The sequence below is a fragment of the Falco naumanni genome, chromosome 5 (genome assembly GCF_017639655.2).
Source record: "Falco naumanni isolate bFalNau1 chromosome 5, bFalNau1.pat, whole genome shotgun sequence".
Lineage (NCBI taxonomy): Eukaryota > Metazoa > Chordata > Aves > Falconiformes > Falconidae > Falco > Falco naumanni.
In genome coordinates this window covers 7,912,802-7,929,841 of record NC_054058.1, presented here as the reverse complement: position 1 = coordinate 7,929,841, position 17,040 = coordinate 7,912,802, and the positions used below count along the sequence as shown (strand labels likewise).

Sequence of the window (17,040 nt, the reverse complement as noted above, 5' to 3'; positions counted from 1 at the left end):
CTCCTCCTCACTGGCGAGTTATAAGTTTATAATACATAGTATAACATGCAGCATGATCCCACATAGAGGAAATCTGTGGTACTCTGTTGGGTGTTACTCAAAGGCATAGGGTTGATTTCACTGTGAATTTTTATTTATATGTAGTATGTATGTGTATATATATATGAGTGTGTATATTTAAAGAAAACTTCTCTATGCCAGGTAAGGTTTTTTTTGCCTAGGAAAAAATGTTGATAACTTTTAAATAGCCTTGAAAAAGAGATTTGCATATTGTACTGTCTACTGCTGACCTTCTTACAGATACTAGTATTTTTGTCCTCTGAATGTGTAAGCTATGGCACTGCGTGCACTTAGAGTGTGACTGGTTTTATTAGTAACAGGACATAATTTTTTCTCATAGTAAACATGTGCTTTAGTATTTCAGGTAAACTGACCCACTCTGATTTTGTCAGATACTAACCTCACCTCAGTTTTAAATTTTATTTTAAGCAGTTAAGATGACTGTTGGAGAAGAAACAAAACTTAGGACTGTGATCCCTTGGTTAAAGAGTTTCAACAAAGATTCCTAACAAGATATCAAATATTTGTTCTGATATGCTCATGGAAGAGGTCTGTCAGCGCATCAGACATACTCTGTGCCAATATAATCGTGGGCATGTTTCTCCTTTTAGGTGATCTGTAATTTTGGTTCAGTAGAACAACCACCAAAATACTGCTGATGAATTTTTACATAGAACTGAATACACTTTAAGGAAAACAAAGCAAATGGCTACATTTTTGTCCCAGAACTAGTGTTCTTTTCCTCACTGGTGTTTATCATCATAATGGAATTGATTATGGGCTGTTGCCTGTACTTGTAGATTTCAAGGCAAGATGAAAATATGAGATGTAAACCCTCTCCTTTTAAAAATACTCATTTACTTCTTTATTTCTTCTCATTTAAACAAAAGTGAGAGACTTTTACTACAGTAATGTATCAAACCAAATACTGTATATATATATCTGGTCTGGTGCTGTCAGCAATAGCTAAGCTCTGCGCTGCAAGTGTGAACTAGTAGCTTTATACATTAATCCATTTTGCTTTTGGCATCTATACAGTGAATACAGCTTTTGTTTGCCAGAGTATATTAGTATTTAACTTTAAGTGCTAATTTAAAATTAGATGGTTTCTTAAATTTAGCAGTGGTGTTTTTTAAATAGGCCGATATATTGAGTGCAAAAAAGCAGTAGATGAACTTCATTTTAGGTAAATGTCAGGGAGATACAATAATATAAGTCACGCTAATGTGATCCTGGGCTTGGAACGGGCAGTTAAAACTCCTGAGAAAGCCCTTGTGGTCATTGCAGAGAACTTCCTGAAATCATCAGTTCAGGGTGCAATGGCACCACCACCCCCCCCCCCCCCCCCCCCCCAGTAAAATGCAATGTGTGATCAGGAAGGGTACTGAGAACATGACAAAACATGGGTTTGCAGCTACATAGAATCATGTTGTGCTTACGTCTTGAGTACTGAATAAAGTTCTGGTCTCTGCACCGCAAGAAGAATGTAGTGGAATGAAGAAAGGCACAGAGAATGGCAACTCGGTAGTTAAAGGAATGGAATGGCTGTTCTGGGAGAGCTATTTTTAAAAGGAAGGGTCTCTTGAGTGAGGAGGTAAAGGCTGGAGTGAGATACAATAGACCTTTACAAGTAACCATGAGACCACTGACCAGGCTGAACAAGGAGCTGTTATTCTTCAAATCCCTAGCAGTAGAACCAAGAAGTATTTATAAAGACTAATAGGAAGTAAGCTTAAAACAGATGAGAAAGAGACCTTTTTCTTCTAATAGCAGATAAAATCTGCAACTGCCATTAGCTCTGTCTGCTGCTGCGCTTTGCGTTTGAAAGACAAACCTAGTAAAAAAGGTGGCCTGTGTTTCAAACAACAGAGTTCTAAACAGAGGAGATAAACAAGAGTAAACAGGAAGGGAAGGATGAACTGACTTCTCATTTGGCTTAGCATGGGACAGTGTCGGAGCCCACCTTTGGTGGAAGGAGAATCAACATCTCAGGACATCAGTGCACAAAGTGTGCAAGTCACTGTATTTTTTTAGGGGGAAGGAAGAACCATTACAACAAACTGCATGAACAGCAATTGTGAAACCCAAACAATTCACATTGCAGGCAGAAATTAAAGCCTTGTGAGTGTGCTGATCCTGAACTCATGATCTGAACTTGGTGAACTCACACGTTACATTCCGTTTTGGTTAATGTGCTCAACAACAGCACTGTCTCCCTTTCTTCTCCATGTGCTTGTTCCAACAGCATTACTGGAAAGAGAAAGATCATGTTATCAAATATTGCTGAAATTATACAATTATGTGTTGAGTAAAACTGGATGGTATGATCCCAGGGAACAGAGATTTTAATTATAACATTTTTCATTTTTCACATAACAATGATATGCCCTTATGTCTTTAATTATTTTCCCCTGACTGCATGTGGGGAATACTTGCCATCTAATGTCTTGGGTTATTTTTTCTGCTGATTGTTAGTTATGTTACTTACGTGTTACACTTTTGATTTTAACAGGATATTACTTTACCTCTGCTTAATTCAATCAGAATTACGATGGTAAGCCATGAATGAAATGCTTGGGGAATATTCAAAAACGTCACGTGCTTATGTGCCAGGCAAACAAAAAAGATTTCTACATCCAGAGGTACCTCCTGGATGTGGTCTTGATGGTGCTGCTGTATCCTTTGCCTCACATAAGAGGAAAGAAATACCTAAATCAGCAGCTTAATAGTGCGGGACTGAAGTTATTTTCCATGTCACACAGAAGCAAAGAAAATACGAGTCCCATAGAAATGCTGACTACTGTGCAAGGTGTTCTGCCTGTGCGAAGTTACAGAGTTTTTCAGTACACAGTCAGTCTAGCCCCAATCAAAATGATATTATATTGTATGAATACAGTATTTTAAAATACAATATTACAGTCTCTGCCATACCTATCTAAATAATTGTCAAATCTTTATAAATTTGTGTAATTTTGTTCCATTGATGAGTGCTAATTTCTTATGAAGCATTTTTTTAGTTTTAAGAAAATAAAATTTTAGATCAGAACGTGACCTGACTTTACAATGGGAGCAGTAGTGTAGCAAAAAGGGCTTCTGGATTTTCTGGCACTCTCTATTTGAAGCATTGCAGTTACATGAAGTGGCCCTTGTCTGGGCCTAGATTCACAAAAATCTAAACGACAGCGATCGATTTCCTCAAATTGGTGTAGCTTGGTATTTGTTTATTACTGCTTTAAGTCCTGAGAAAATGCTTTCCTCCCCTTATTTTTTTACCTGTGACTGAAAATGCAAGATGGCGATGTCAAGTCTTCTGGTGTTTGAAAGGGGGAAAGAAACTCTTGTTTCTGTTCTTTCTCACTCTCTGTAGCTTAGGTAAATTTTTTGAAATTTCTTTCCAATTTGCTTGACTTTAACTAAGAGAGAATCAGGCCTTTAATAAATGGAAACGTAGAATCTGTAGAGAATTAGGTAAAAAAAAGATACTCAGATTACAAAATTAACAGCTTTTTTCCTACTGTATGTTCCTTGTCTTGCTCTTACTGATGTGAATGCTGTAGGAGATTATGTACTTTATTTGTAACATGCATTCTGCAGATTGTTCAAGGAGCAGCTCTAGAAAGATGAATGTGGGGGGATACGCAGTAGTGTTATATAAAAGCCCTGTTAATTTTTATTAAAAATCTTTCTAGGATGTCCCCTGAGTTTGATGCAAAGGTAAGTTTTGCTTTTTAGTTTCTGGATTAATGAGAATAGAATAGTAGCAGAACAAATGATGTCTTGTTCCCTTTCAACAGTTTTTTCTGCCCAAACTAAAGCATCTAAATGTAATCCTTCATGTATCGAACCACAGTGCTATTAATTGCAATGTTCTGTTGGAAAAAGGGAGCTTTTTAGGTCCTTCTTTTTTCCTACAGATACACTTGTACGCAGCGTATTTATTTCTGTTCCTCAGCTGGGCTTTTCAAATTTGTTTCAGCAAAGCTGTTAGAGAGGCAGTAAGGCAGCTTTCAGGAAGGGTTTTCAAGGAGTCTGTTCTAGCTAAAATGTCTTCGACATGATAGAAGTACCTCATTTAATGCTATGGAATGGTAAACAATGCAGTTCCACAGTAAAAAAAAAAAAAAAATGAAGTTGCAGTGAAAATACTTTTAACTGGCAAACTTACACTCTGGTATTACTGGTATTGTCACTAGGAAGCTCTCTGTTCCTTACACCTAAGATTTAGTAGTTGTTAAAGTTGCATAATGAACAGCTGCTTTAGATGTGTAGCTTTATTAGCCTCTGAGCTGTTGAAGCTTTACTTCCATGAGAAATAAATAAAAAATGAATCTGTGACCTTTCCCGCACAAAAATTACTATTTTCTTAATCCTAGAACATTCTCTGGAGTCTTCTGTTAAGGCAGGAATGTGGCACTTAGTTCATAATGTGAGCCATGATTTGCAGTAATGCTACAAAGACCCACTCAGTATACTTTTATCTCTTATTAGGAAGATCGCTGCTTATGATGAAGAAATTCAGCATCTCTATGAGGAAATGGAACAGCAAATCAAAAAGGAGAAAGAGCAGTTTCTCTTGAAAGTGAGTGTGTCTGTTATTGTGGGCATGGATTCTGCTCCCAGTTCCAGTGGTTTTATACTCACTCTGGGTGTGAAGTGAAGGCCCACAAAATGTGTTTCACAACAGAATAAGAAAACACATAGTTTATGTCCCTGCTCCTTTTGTACTGATCCACATTCTGCAGCTTCACCTTGCAGTGATGAACTTCAAAGTGACCTGGGGGATGAGAGGAGCACTGATGCCCTCTGCTCAGTGGTTGGCATGCAGTAGAACTACAGCCTCATTGTATTATCGATGCTGCTATAGGTCGAACTTCTGGTCACAATTAGGAAAAAATGGTCTTGGAGGTTGTTCAGAACATTGCTAATCCTGTTGAGTTCTGCAGTCTCTGCTTTTGGGGAGGGGGAAGTTATCACAGAAGAGCAACAAGAGATAAATCAAGTGATGGTCGTTTCTGAAACCACTGCAGCTGTTTGCAAAATAAACATAGGTCAGTTTCTTTTGTCACTGCCATGGTGCTTCCAAGGCAACTGACAATGATTTTCCTTTTCTTACAAAGTGTCCTTTAAATCTCCTCACCGCTTTCATAGTCTGTTCTTTGGATTTTTCTGTCCTCTTTTTCTCTCCTAAAACAAGGAAGATGACAAGAATTCCCAGTATGGTCTAGGAAGGTGTCATCTTAGAATCATTTGGGTTGGAAGGCAGCTATGTTGCTCCTAACTTTTAAACTAGATCAGGTTGCTCCAGGGACTTGTACAGTTGAGTTTTGTGTTTGCAAATGGTGGAGGTTCCATAGCTTCTCTGGGTGGCCTGGGACAACCAGTCATGAGCTATTGGCTCATGCCTTTTTGTTGTCTTGAAAGCAGTTATATAAGCGAAACCAGTGTATGGTTCCAAACAACACACAGTACTCAAAATGTTGCCAAAACTAGTGGCTATCCATCAGTTACTGTCTCCATCTCAATCAGGATATCTAAAAAATCCTTTTGTGACCCAAACATATAAGGTACTTTTTGTTTCCTGACATAAAGTGTGTTAAAGCAAAAAGAGCCTTTATCAGCTAAGGAATCAGTCTTTTCACTCGCCTCACAGGGTAGTGAACCTGACTCATAAATTTCAAGTTTTTCCATTCCAAGCTGGGAGCAGTTTTTAGTGGTGGATGAGATAAGCCCTTTATAAAAAGTTCATACATCAGCTCAAGGATAAAAAGTATTTGTAACTTTGCCTGACAGCAGTTGTTGTGAAAGAAATGGTTTATATGCTCTTAATAGCCCACAACTGAAGTTGCATTGAAAATCCTGAAACAACAGAGACTTTTCCATAAGCAATGATTGTTGGATCTCCTAATTAGCTGTATATTTGCAGTAAAGCCATTTCTTTTAAGCTTTTTCATTGAAGCTTCCCACTGAAGCTATTTACAGTTTAGTCAGCATTCACACTAATGGTTGTCAGACACTCAAGAAGTATTGTTTCTTGGCATGACTGATTTGGGATTTGGGGAGATCTGACTGTTAAATTGTTTCTCTAATGCAAAGTCTCACAAAGACTTTATAGCCTGGAGAGATGCATTGATGCCATATAAAAGGGTAATTATTATGGCTTGAATGAAGAGCAGCTCTTGAAGAATACATTTTAAAAAATTGGTAAGATGCAAATAAGTACAAATTGTAGCAATTTACAATACTTAATACCCTGCTGACTGAAGGTTATACAAAAGGGGCAGTTAGTCTGTCTTTTTTACTTGCATATATAGTCTTCCATGTAAGAAGCCAGTTAACGTGCATTTGATTACCCCATTACATGTACTGCTAAAGAAGAAAACATGTAGGCACCACTGTTGTCTTGAGGGAATTTTTATTTTTGTTTAGAGGCATTTTCCTGGGGACCTTGGAGAATAAAAGCCTGTTGTAAAGGAACAGGACGGATTCTCAGCTGACGTGAACTTCTGGAACCCAGTTTTGTTCAGGGGAGGTCTTGACAATTTGTGTCAGCTGAGGAGTGTCTGAAGGATTAGTTCCAAATAGGACTGGGAGTTCCCAGTGCTTGCAGGATACTTAGATAGTGGAGAGGCTGTTATAATTGCTAAGGGATAGGTGGAGCCTGAAGCCCAGACCACTTGCTTATAGTGGTGGAACATCTGTGACAAATTGTTGGTAGTGATGGATTTTAAAGGGGGCGGGTATTGTTTCTTTTGCTTCAACCTGACTTGCTGTGCTGTGTGTCAATACCCCGTATCTCCTGTGTCAATCCTGGTGTATTGTATGCGAGTTATGGTGTGACTCCATAATAGCTTAAATTTGTCTGGGTTGTTTCAATCAGTGCATTGTCATCAGTTGGCTGGTTCGGGAAACCAAATGTGACAGCTATTCATTTTTTTCTGGTGGGGTTTTTTTTTTCCCTGCTTGTTTAGCTCTCTGAAACAGCTCACTGCTGTAACAGATGAGCATGAATGCTAGTGTATAAGAGGATGAAGCTGGAAATGGGAGGATGCATTCTAGCTTCATTGATTTAGGTTGGCTACGCTCCTAAAGCTCGTGCCTAAGATCGAAAACTTCTGCCTCTATTTTGTGGATTTGATTGCCTATTCATGTGCAGTCAGCACATCCTGGAGCAACCGCAGTCATTGAAGTTGCTGGACTACACCAATGTACAGAAGCTCAGAGTCTGGATTCATGAGTGATACCATCGCAAAATTGAGTTCTGTCAGTAGCTTGTTATATTCACTGTGAAAAGCTTGCCAATTATTTTCATGCCTGGTTCCTTATGTTTCCTCCTGCTGATGCAATTGTGCTGTTCTGTTAATGCATTTCCTCTTTGAATTTTGCAGGACACAGAGAGATTTCAGTCCTACAGTCAAGAGCTGGAGTGCAAGCTCCTGTCAAAAGAACAAGAACTGGAACAATTGGTTCAAAAACAGAAAAAGGTATTAATCAATACCATTCAGAGTTAAAAAATTACATAATTTTTATTTTTTCATGAAATTTTTTTCAGGTACTCGTCTAGGTCTGAAAAATGCAACTTGGTGTGATGTGGTTCTGCCAAACTGTGACCCTCTTGTTGCTTTTGTCATGAGTGTGGATACCTGCATGCATTTAGAAGTGGGGTTGTGCTGGACTGCTAGACACTGCTAGACTATGCATGTGCATAGGAAAAATGTTACCGTATGTTTCTAAAGGAGTTTTCCTTTTATATGATAAAATATATAAAAAAAGTTCCAAGTATTTTCCCCAGGTATTAGGTTAACTTTATGAAAACATAGCAGAATTCCATTTTCTTCAATGCGCTAGGAACTGCCTTAATGCCTGGACTGCCCAAGAGCAGAGAACAATTGTTTAGGTCTTATAGTGTACACCTTTGCTCAAAGCTTGTATCAGCTACTCATTTACTTGTTTTTCACTATCGTTCAGCACTAGAACTGGAAATGCTCCCTCCTGACCAGCCTGGTCCTCATACATCTCTGTGATAACAGTTTTATAGCAGTGCGTGGTTCTCTTGCATGGTAACAGCTTGTCAAGTTCCCATATTAAAGCCTGATGTGTTTTACTTAAAATGCATGGCCTGCTTGAAGAAGCAGAGTATTTCTGCATGTGTGAACTTGCTGTAAAAAAAGGTCAGTGCATGAAAGGCTAGTGATAGGCAAAGGCGTAGTGCTGGAATTAAAGGGCTGAAATGGAGTGCTGCGAACCAACTTCCTCTGTAGAATGTGACTATAAAATACATGTAAAATTGTTTATCCTGGCAGTGGCTTGCAAGGGTCAGTCCTGAGAAGTAGGAGAGAAGTAAGAAGGGGAGGAAAGAGGAAAAGGAAGTTTGTGGGCAGTTTCCTAGTTGTGTGTAGTTTTTAGATCGTCTTCAGAGGAGTGAATTGGGGTGCTGCTGAAGCTGATGGGAATTGTAGTATTGTACTGGAGTAAGATGGGAGGCAAACCTCTACCTGACTATAATGATGCAGGTTTAGCTGATGAGGATATAGAACTGAACTAAAAGGCCATTACAGAATTGAAATCAACTGCCTGATGTTAATTACCTTTGGTTGGTACCACTGTGAATCAGAACAGATGTGGGTTTATGCAGGCTGTCTACCACATTGCAGCACTATAGTGAAATATATCTTAATAATAAATAATAATAAAAGATATTGAAGATATATATAGGGACACACAAATCAGGCATTTTTAGTCTGAACCTAGCTGCAAAAATATAAGAAATCACTTACTCTAATTTCATAATTATTATATTTTAATATTTTCCTTTTTTTTTTGCTTTAAATCTAAGTTTAAAATTTAGTTATCACCCAGTAGTTCTGTAAAACTCTTTTTTTCCAGTAGTTTTCCAAAATAAATTTGGTATAAAAACTAGAAGCTATTCAAAGGCTTAGACTCAATTTTAAGCCTGCTGTGATCAAGTAATACAGGCAGCAGTATCAGGAAGTTTTATCTTACGATTATTGTTTCCATTGCCTATTGTCTACTATTGCCTATCTTGGAAAACATAAAACAATGTCTGTGCTATTTTTATTAGTATAATTTTTAAATCTAATTTTATGTTTTACTTTTCTATTCATTGTGTTATTAATAGTTTTACTGTGTTTTCTATTTTATTTGTAACTTCTGTTATTTATCATTTCCTCTGTCCCTTACAAATTTGCGTGAGACTCAAAAAGGGTGCTTTTAAAGGACAGGATTTTCTTTTCTTCCTACCGTAAAAATTGAACTATCCCATTTTATTTTTATGGAAAGGAAACTGTATTGGACAAATGGAATTCACTACTTCTGATAACATGATGACTGTGATGATTTTATTCAGATAATTGATGATATTTGAAACTTGTCATTCAACCAACTGATTGGTACCCACTGTCAATCTTATATGCAGTGTTGTGTTTTTTTTTTCTGGTATAGCAGCCTAGCCTGTTTATTTGAATGCTTAACTCATTGTAGTTAGAGAGAGTGTTTTGTATGTATATTTTTCTACTTCCTAATGACTATCTCTGAGACTGACTCTTATCTTTCCTCATATCTGTTTTTGTAATACTATAACCCCACTCATTTTCAGGTATTACTCTTCATTCACCTCGATATCAATGTGTGCTAGGTTAGCTTCCATCTCTAATGTTTGCCTTAACCAGAGTTCACTGAAACTTTTGCCGCCTCCTCTTGCATGGAAATATACGTTGATAATTACATGTGTTCTTGCAGACGGTGATGTCAGCTTGGTTTAATTACAGCTTCCATGCTCGATTATTTGAGAGAACCTCTTGGGAGTAATACAAATGCTTTTTTCCAAACTTCATTTATAAGTCTTTTTCTCTTTTTGCTTTCCTCTGCCCTCTCCCTCCCCTCTCTCCCTATTTCCCCCTCTGTTTCTATTATTCCTGTATTGGAAATTATTATTAAAAAAATGTGAAAGGAACTTCCAGAGAAGAGGAGTTCAGTGTTGCTTCGGCTGATTTAGCCAGAGGGAGTCTCCCTTATGAGAGTCTTCTGCCTGGCATGACTGAAATACCGATTTGATACCACGTTGACTGGCCTTCTGTAGGCCAAAATTCCTTTGGATAGGCCTTTTTGTGGGCTACCGTGATCTTGAAGTGTTAGCTTGCTCTTCATGGCTTAGATAAAGCACAAGTAGTCTCAGTATTGTTCCTCAAGGGATGGGTGATGGCATATCTCAGAAGGAGGTGCTGAGACAGAGGTTGTCCAGGCCTTAATATCTAGGCCACAGAATCTTGTATGAGGTGAAGGAAGTAGGTGCGGACCAGCTAAAATGCCAGAGAATTACTGGGCTTCTCACATAAAATGATGGGTTCTGTGCGGATGACAGCCACCGAAGAGCATAATCTTTGGATTCTGAACGGGAGATCCATGAAAACATGGATCAGTAGCACTCAGAAAATGCACATCAACTGATAGGGTTGTTCAGAAGGGCATAAAGAACAAAATAGTCTGCAGCCTTGTAACACTATAAATGTTTCATCTTTCATGCGCACTTGAAATAAATAGGAGAAAAAATACAGAAAGGATGCTGAGCTAAGAACAAGGAAATGCATGAAGACTGCTTAATGTATGTGTCTTTGAGGGACAGTAACAGCTGTGTCATCAGCAACTGGACAATTCCAGTTCTTGATTTTAAACTTGTGAGTTTTTCCTCCTATTCTTGTCCCAGAAGAGAACATACGCCATCAGCTACTCTGTCTCTGCATGACCTGTGGTAATTGGTTAATTCTCTCTGCTTACCTAGATTTTCTTAAACGTGACTGGACCATGAGCCATTCCTAATCAATTTTCACCTATTTGATGACCATGGGAGCAGATTTGCAGGTCTGACAGGCAGCTAGAGCCTACAGAGTCTGTGCCATTCTGTGCCAGCTGAGCATCCGCCTATGCGTTATTCCACTGTATTGGGAACTGACTAAATGAATGCTTTAAAAGTAGTATTTTGCATCACTTAAAGAATTATATAGGTACAGTGAAAGGAGGAGCTCTGCATTGCTGTGAAATAACCCTTTCTCCTCTTGTTGTGTCTTGGGGTTTAGATGATATTACTGAGTATCTCTATTAAGCATACTTTCAACACAGTTGTTTTTCTCACAAGAGCAAGCACCAGGATTTATAACAAGTATTTCTAACATCAGTATCTATGATTCTGGGAGCTGATGATGGCTACTCATGCAGTTACATTTCCAGGCCAGTCTCTCTGTAAAGTTTTCAGATGGCCATAGTATTCGGTAAGTGAAATTTCTACCTGCAAGTTGTTGCTTTTAAGCTTTTTGAAAGTTCATCTTTGTGTGATCACTTCTTGCTCCTCCCAAACCCACTCATCTGAGTGGGAAAGTCTTGTCTTCTAGTATCTGAAGCATCTGGTCTTTTACTTGGAACAGACAAATTCATTCGGTCAAGGGATGGAAGCAATACTCGGGATCTGATCTATCAGTGTAAACCAACATTGCTCAGCAGTGATGTGATGCCCAGCTTAGTCAGTGTTCCATATGAACTGTCGGCCTGCTGAGGCTAGAGTTCAGCAAATACATTAAGCTGGTGCTGCTGCTGAGATAAGTGTTCCCACTCTACTCTTGCTCCTGACCTTTCACAATCCTAGCTAGAAAGTTCTTTTCTGCTTTTGTTTTCAACCTGGGCTTTAAGGCTGCATTCAAAACCAGGACTAGAACAGCAGCAGTGTTGTGAAGCAGGGTAAGGGCAGGTTTTGGTTTGGACAAGCTCTGCTTGTTGGGATGTGCAAACTGAGAGTTCTAACAAAATCCTTTGTTGTGTCTCAAATCTGGAAGATTGCACTGGTATCACTAGTACATTTTGCATCCCTTAAAAACCATACTGAAAAAAAATTAAAAATACCCCCCCCCCCCTTTATATCTTTAGGTCAGCAGTGCCTTCCCTAATATGAAGTGGACTAATTTTAGTCTGCTTTTGCTATATCATCTTAGTTTGTTCAGTTAGCCAGGGAGAAGCAGGTGGAACTTCTTTACATACCAGAAACCACTGTCATCTGCTATTATCTGTTTAACAGGGAAGGTGTAACTTTCCCTTGTATATACTTTGGAGAGTGAATATGAAAGTGAGTTAAAAAAGCTCTAATTCACACTTCTTGGCAGATTTAGCTGAGGTGGCAGAAAGGTTATTGCTTGTTGATATTACTGCGGATGGGAAGGTTTATCAGCTACCAGATTTAAATCTTAACAGTTTTTAGGCAGAACTCTGAATCACTCTGTGTAGGCCTTGTCATTGTGGGAAATAGTCTAAAATAGCAGTTGTGAATATCAACTAAGTACTGCTAATCTGCTCTGTAAACATCTCTTGTGGTTTGTCCTGGTGCATTTTTGAACTGGGTGAAATTCAGTCATGGAGTGGAATGGCTTTGGTTTTGTGTAACATAATTACGTCTGTACACAGAGCAGTGGAAGAGCACCATACGTGTTTTATCATGTTAGCATTGACAGAAATAGCTTCCCTATTCAACTAACTTCTAAGACTTGAATTGAAAGCCTGAAAACTGAGATACCACAGGTAGTTATATTTTCTGTTCTCTTTTCTTCCATCGCAGTTAGAGCAGCAATGTACAGAACTTGTCAGTGGCAAAGAAGAAACCAAAGTAGAGAACACCAAGCTGAAGCTGACTAACCAGGAGCTGCTGAGAGACCTGGAGAAAACATCTCATGAATTAAGCCTGGCTCAACAACAGTTACAGGTGCTTCAGGAGGAGGCATCAAGACTACATGAGGAGAAAGAAATGTAAGTCTCCAGCTGCAGTGGTTCTAGTGCATTTGCTTAGCATGCCAGTGAGCTTCCTTCTCAGGGTATTCAGTGCTGTGATTTAAGAGTGTGTCTTAAGCAGAAACCACCAGCAAAGCCAAGCCAAGTGCAGTTCTAGTCATTTTCCCCCAAGTAATTCAGCATGTTTTCTGTAGCATATCTGACTTCTACAGAATCTTTTTGCTACTTTGTCAAAATGTCATTGTTCTCGTACCCCCATTTGTTGAGGGTGTTTGGAATTAAAAATCAATTTAACCGGTTAAAAATTGTCTTAGTTTGGAAATACCAGTGGGATTCCTTACAGAAATTGCAGTTGTGGCACATGATGCTTCATCCTCCTCAAAACCAAGTCTGTCTGAAACTTGTTTCTCAGAATATACTCTGGCTATGAGACAGCTAGGATGTGCTTCTTTTCTTCATCAAAAGCAAGTCTGGTACATAATTTCTGACCAAGGTCCCTGGCCAGCAAGATAAAATGTAGATTTTGGAGCTAAATTCCAAATCGCCCAAGGCCTAATGGCAATCCAGAACCATCATTTTGGGGTTTCCAGTTCAAATGTTTTGGACTTCAGATTCTGCCTCCGAATTAAAAAGTATTTTTCAGGAAGAAGTATTTAAAAATTCTATTTTGAGGGATAGAAATGGCCCATTAAATAACAGATCAATCTACCTGTCTTGCTCCAGCTTTTTACACAAGGCAAAAGTTACATTATTCTGAAGCTGTAATTGGCAGAAATGTTCACTGAAGTCCATTTAAAGGAAGATAGTTTTAAGAAAAGGCTTGGGGATCTGTAAAACCTTCTTGTTGCCAATGGAGAACACATGGATACCAGACCGTGGTGCATATCTTGCCAGACTCTATACATTTCAGCAATGAAGTACGTAACTCAGAGCTGTGGCTATTTGGCATATTTCAGGATAGAGCAGAATATTAGATCAATGTCATGTTCTTTTCCTGTTAAGTTTTGGCCAAACTCTACTTAGTTACTACTAATTTAATTTTTCTTGAGGGTATAAATAATGACTGTTGTTGATAAATGATTGTTGAACAGCCACTGCGTTTAGAACGCTATTGTTAGGTTTGCATGTTTAATGTGTGTTTTGGAAGTAGACAGAAATATTCCTCCTCAAGGTAGTTTGTTTCCTCTTTGAGGCCTCTCTTTTCAGATCCGGAGCAAAGACTGTGGAGTGATCTGGTTTTAAAGCTACAGAGGAAATCTGCCCAGTGGTCAGACTGCTGAATAATACTACTGCATTTACAGAGCACTTTGGATTCAATAGTGTTTTATGGAATTAGAGCTCAGCCCTACTCAACTGCACCTGCAGTGTTGCTTTAAACATCTGTATCAGTCTGGTAAGACCTGAGCTGTTGAAGCAGGTGTGATGTTCAGACTGCACAGGAAGAACTTGAGGCTTCACTGAAAGGCAAAAAAACATCTAAGGCCAGACACAGAGTCAGAGTAAATGGTGTAAATTAGCGTAAAAATCTGAGACACTGTGTCCAATGTTTAAGGCTGCATAACTGTTTAAAGTCAGGAACTAACAAGAAATTGTAGGGATTGTGGATGCATGAGCCTGACGTGGTTCCAGCAGCAAGATAAACTAATTTTGGATAAAATGTTACATGGTCTTTAGTGGCCATGAGTGAGAAGATTTTCAGCAGTATGTCTTCTCTGAATGATGCAAGTGGCAGTATCAGTATATATTAAGCTCTCTGGATGAAGAAATTATAAAGCAATATTTTTTTTTAAGAACCTCTACTCCTTCCTCTGCTAACTCAAACTGCTGTGGTACTGTGGGCCTTAAACTGAATGATTTTTTTGAAAATGAGTAACCGTTCATGCAGAATAAAGTCTACAGGTTTGGAGAAGCTGGAGTCTCAAATGTGGATACTCCTAGGGGGAAGCATTTTAGCAATGTGGTTACCCTAGTTAGAACTATTTTATTTCTTTTCGTACAGGGAAGTGTACCGGGTGACAGAAACCTTACAGAGAGAGAAATCAGGACTTCTGAAGCAGCTGGATTTTTTAAGGTAACACAGACCTTATATTCAAGAACTTCTTGCATTATTCTGAAGAGGTACATTAAAGGATGAAATCATGTTGGTCTGTGTGCTGGGTGTAGGTGGCCAGGTGCTGGCAGGGGGGCTGCAGGGGTGGCCTCTGTGCCAGAGAGGAGCAGCTGGGGCTGCCCTATGCTGGCCACAGCCTGTTCTTACATACAGTAGAAGGCAGTCCACATGAAAGTTTTGTCTTGTTTTGGCAATTCAGTATTGTAGGACAATCTCTGTTCCAAAAGTCAAGAACAGAACAATGGTGAACTGATCCAAGCTGGTTCTGTGGTAGAAGCCTGGCCAGAGGAGACTTGAAGGCTCTTACTAAAAGGCTCTGTTCTTTCTGCAGTGATGGGAGTACAGCCAGAATAAAGATTCTTTCCCCAAAATGTTTATTTGTAAAATTATATCAAAACGTAGTTAGCTGACTTTCTCTGTACCATTTCTATATTGGTAGTCTTCAAATTTTGGACTTGTGTTCGGACAGTTGTAACCCCTTGTTTGCTCAGTGGTAAGTTTGTGCGGGCTATAGATTGTACTTGCCTATAGGCCTTCATTCACTGCATTTCCTTCGTGAGGCCCCATTGTAAAGCTACCTAAAAAGTTACCATGCTTGAGGAAAGGGTCTTACTCTGCAGTGTGTTTCCCGTAGGCCACTCCACGTGGTGTGCTCTTGCCTGCTGCTGGTAATGGGGCCGTAGACAGAAACATCTGACAGCAGAGGCTGTTTCTGTTCGCCGTGGCTGTAATGGCTGCTCAGACTCTTTTGCGGCCAGGCCAGCGATAGAAGGAGACAATGAATGATGTACTAAGCAGGTGTGTTGTCAGATCTGATCAGAGCTGGCCGATTGCCTGGGATCTCCGTTTCCTGACATTTTCATCTTTTTTGCATAATAAATGGAATATGGATGTTTTTGTAGGGAGGCTTTTCCGTGGCAGCCGCAACTGTGGTGATGGACATAACTGGCCTTTACAGCTGTCACCAGATGAATAGACGTGGTGTTCCTCGCAGCCCCTCCACATTATGACATCATCTTTACTGTGAAAAGTTTTAAGCGTTCTAATTTAGAGTGAGTGAAGGCATATTGACCAGAACGGATATCTGTGTGTTAGGGCATTTGTTTTGATAAAGTACAGAATGAGGGCCGTACGCCAGCTGGCTTCAGTTAGCATAGCCCTACTGGAGATTCAGTGGCCCAGACAGGGAACTGGCTGTGGTGAGAATATAAATAAGCATGATGAAGGGTGGAGATAAGCCAAATTAAAGTGTGTGTGTCTTGCCTTTTGCATGGCAGCTGTCCAGTTTGTTAGTGCTGAGTTCCAAGTACTTGGCCTCAGTGTTTCTTCTATTTGTGTTGTCTTTGCAGGGAGAGGAACAAACATCTGAAAGATGAACGTGACATATTTTTACAGGTAAACAACTATTCTTCTCAAACCCAGTGTTGAGCAAACACCTATCAGAACAGCCTCAAAACAAGGGGGTCAGAAGGCTGTGCAGAGGACAGACTCTTGTGCTACTTAAATCTTGCCCCATTCTTAATTTATATTGTCTTTTTTCTCACTTGAGAATAAGATTTTTAAATTTGCTGAATGGTTTTAAGAGCTACATTTTTATAATTATAAAGCTGGAGCTATCTTGAGGGAGATGAATTTATTTTTATAAGAAGCTAAAGATGCGATCATAAGAGGATCAAATAACCTAAAATTTGAGCAACTAAATCATGTCGATCTATTCAGACAGGTGTAGCTAATATCCTGAAACGTTTATGCAGTAGTACAATATCTGAGTACCTGAATCAGTGCTGGAATACTTAGCGGTACTGGCTAAGAGCAGATCACATGAAATTTTTTATCCAGCAGCAGAGAATGGGCACCTAAGGAGTTCCACAAGTACCCTGGCTTAAGGAGACTAAAGCACTTACGTACATTGGTTTGTGTTCTTTGTCCTACAAGAAGCTGCTAATGTGAAAAATATATCTATTGACTTCTTTTCATAACATTATGTTGTTCTATTGTGATCTACTTAGTTTACAAAGCAGCTGAATTCTTGCAGGACCTGGTGTTTCCATGTTCTGATTGTTTATAAATCAGGATTTTGAAGCATT

General features: G+C 39.1%; 1 protein-coding gene across 2 annotated transcripts in view; it reads left to right on the top strand.

Moving 5' to 3' along the window:
- CRACR2A (calcium release activated channel regulator 2A) overlaps positions 1 to 17,040 on the top strand; it is a 60,631-nt gene that overhangs the window by 24,639 nt on the left and 18,952 nt on the right. For both annotated transcript variants that reach the window (XM_040596474.1, XM_040596473.1), the window contains exons 6-10: positions 4,549 to 4,639; positions 7,446 to 7,541; positions 12,674 to 12,861; positions 14,843 to 14,914; positions 16,303 to 16,348. In XM_040596474.1, coding sequence (XP_040452408.1) covers positions 4,549 to 4,639; positions 7,446 to 7,541; positions 12,674 to 12,861; positions 14,843 to 14,914; positions 16,303 to 16,348 — 493 coding nt within the window. The remainder of the gene's footprint in view (positions 1 to 4,548; positions 4,640 to 7,445; positions 7,542 to 12,673; positions 12,862 to 14,842; positions 14,915 to 16,302; positions 16,349 to 17,040) is intronic.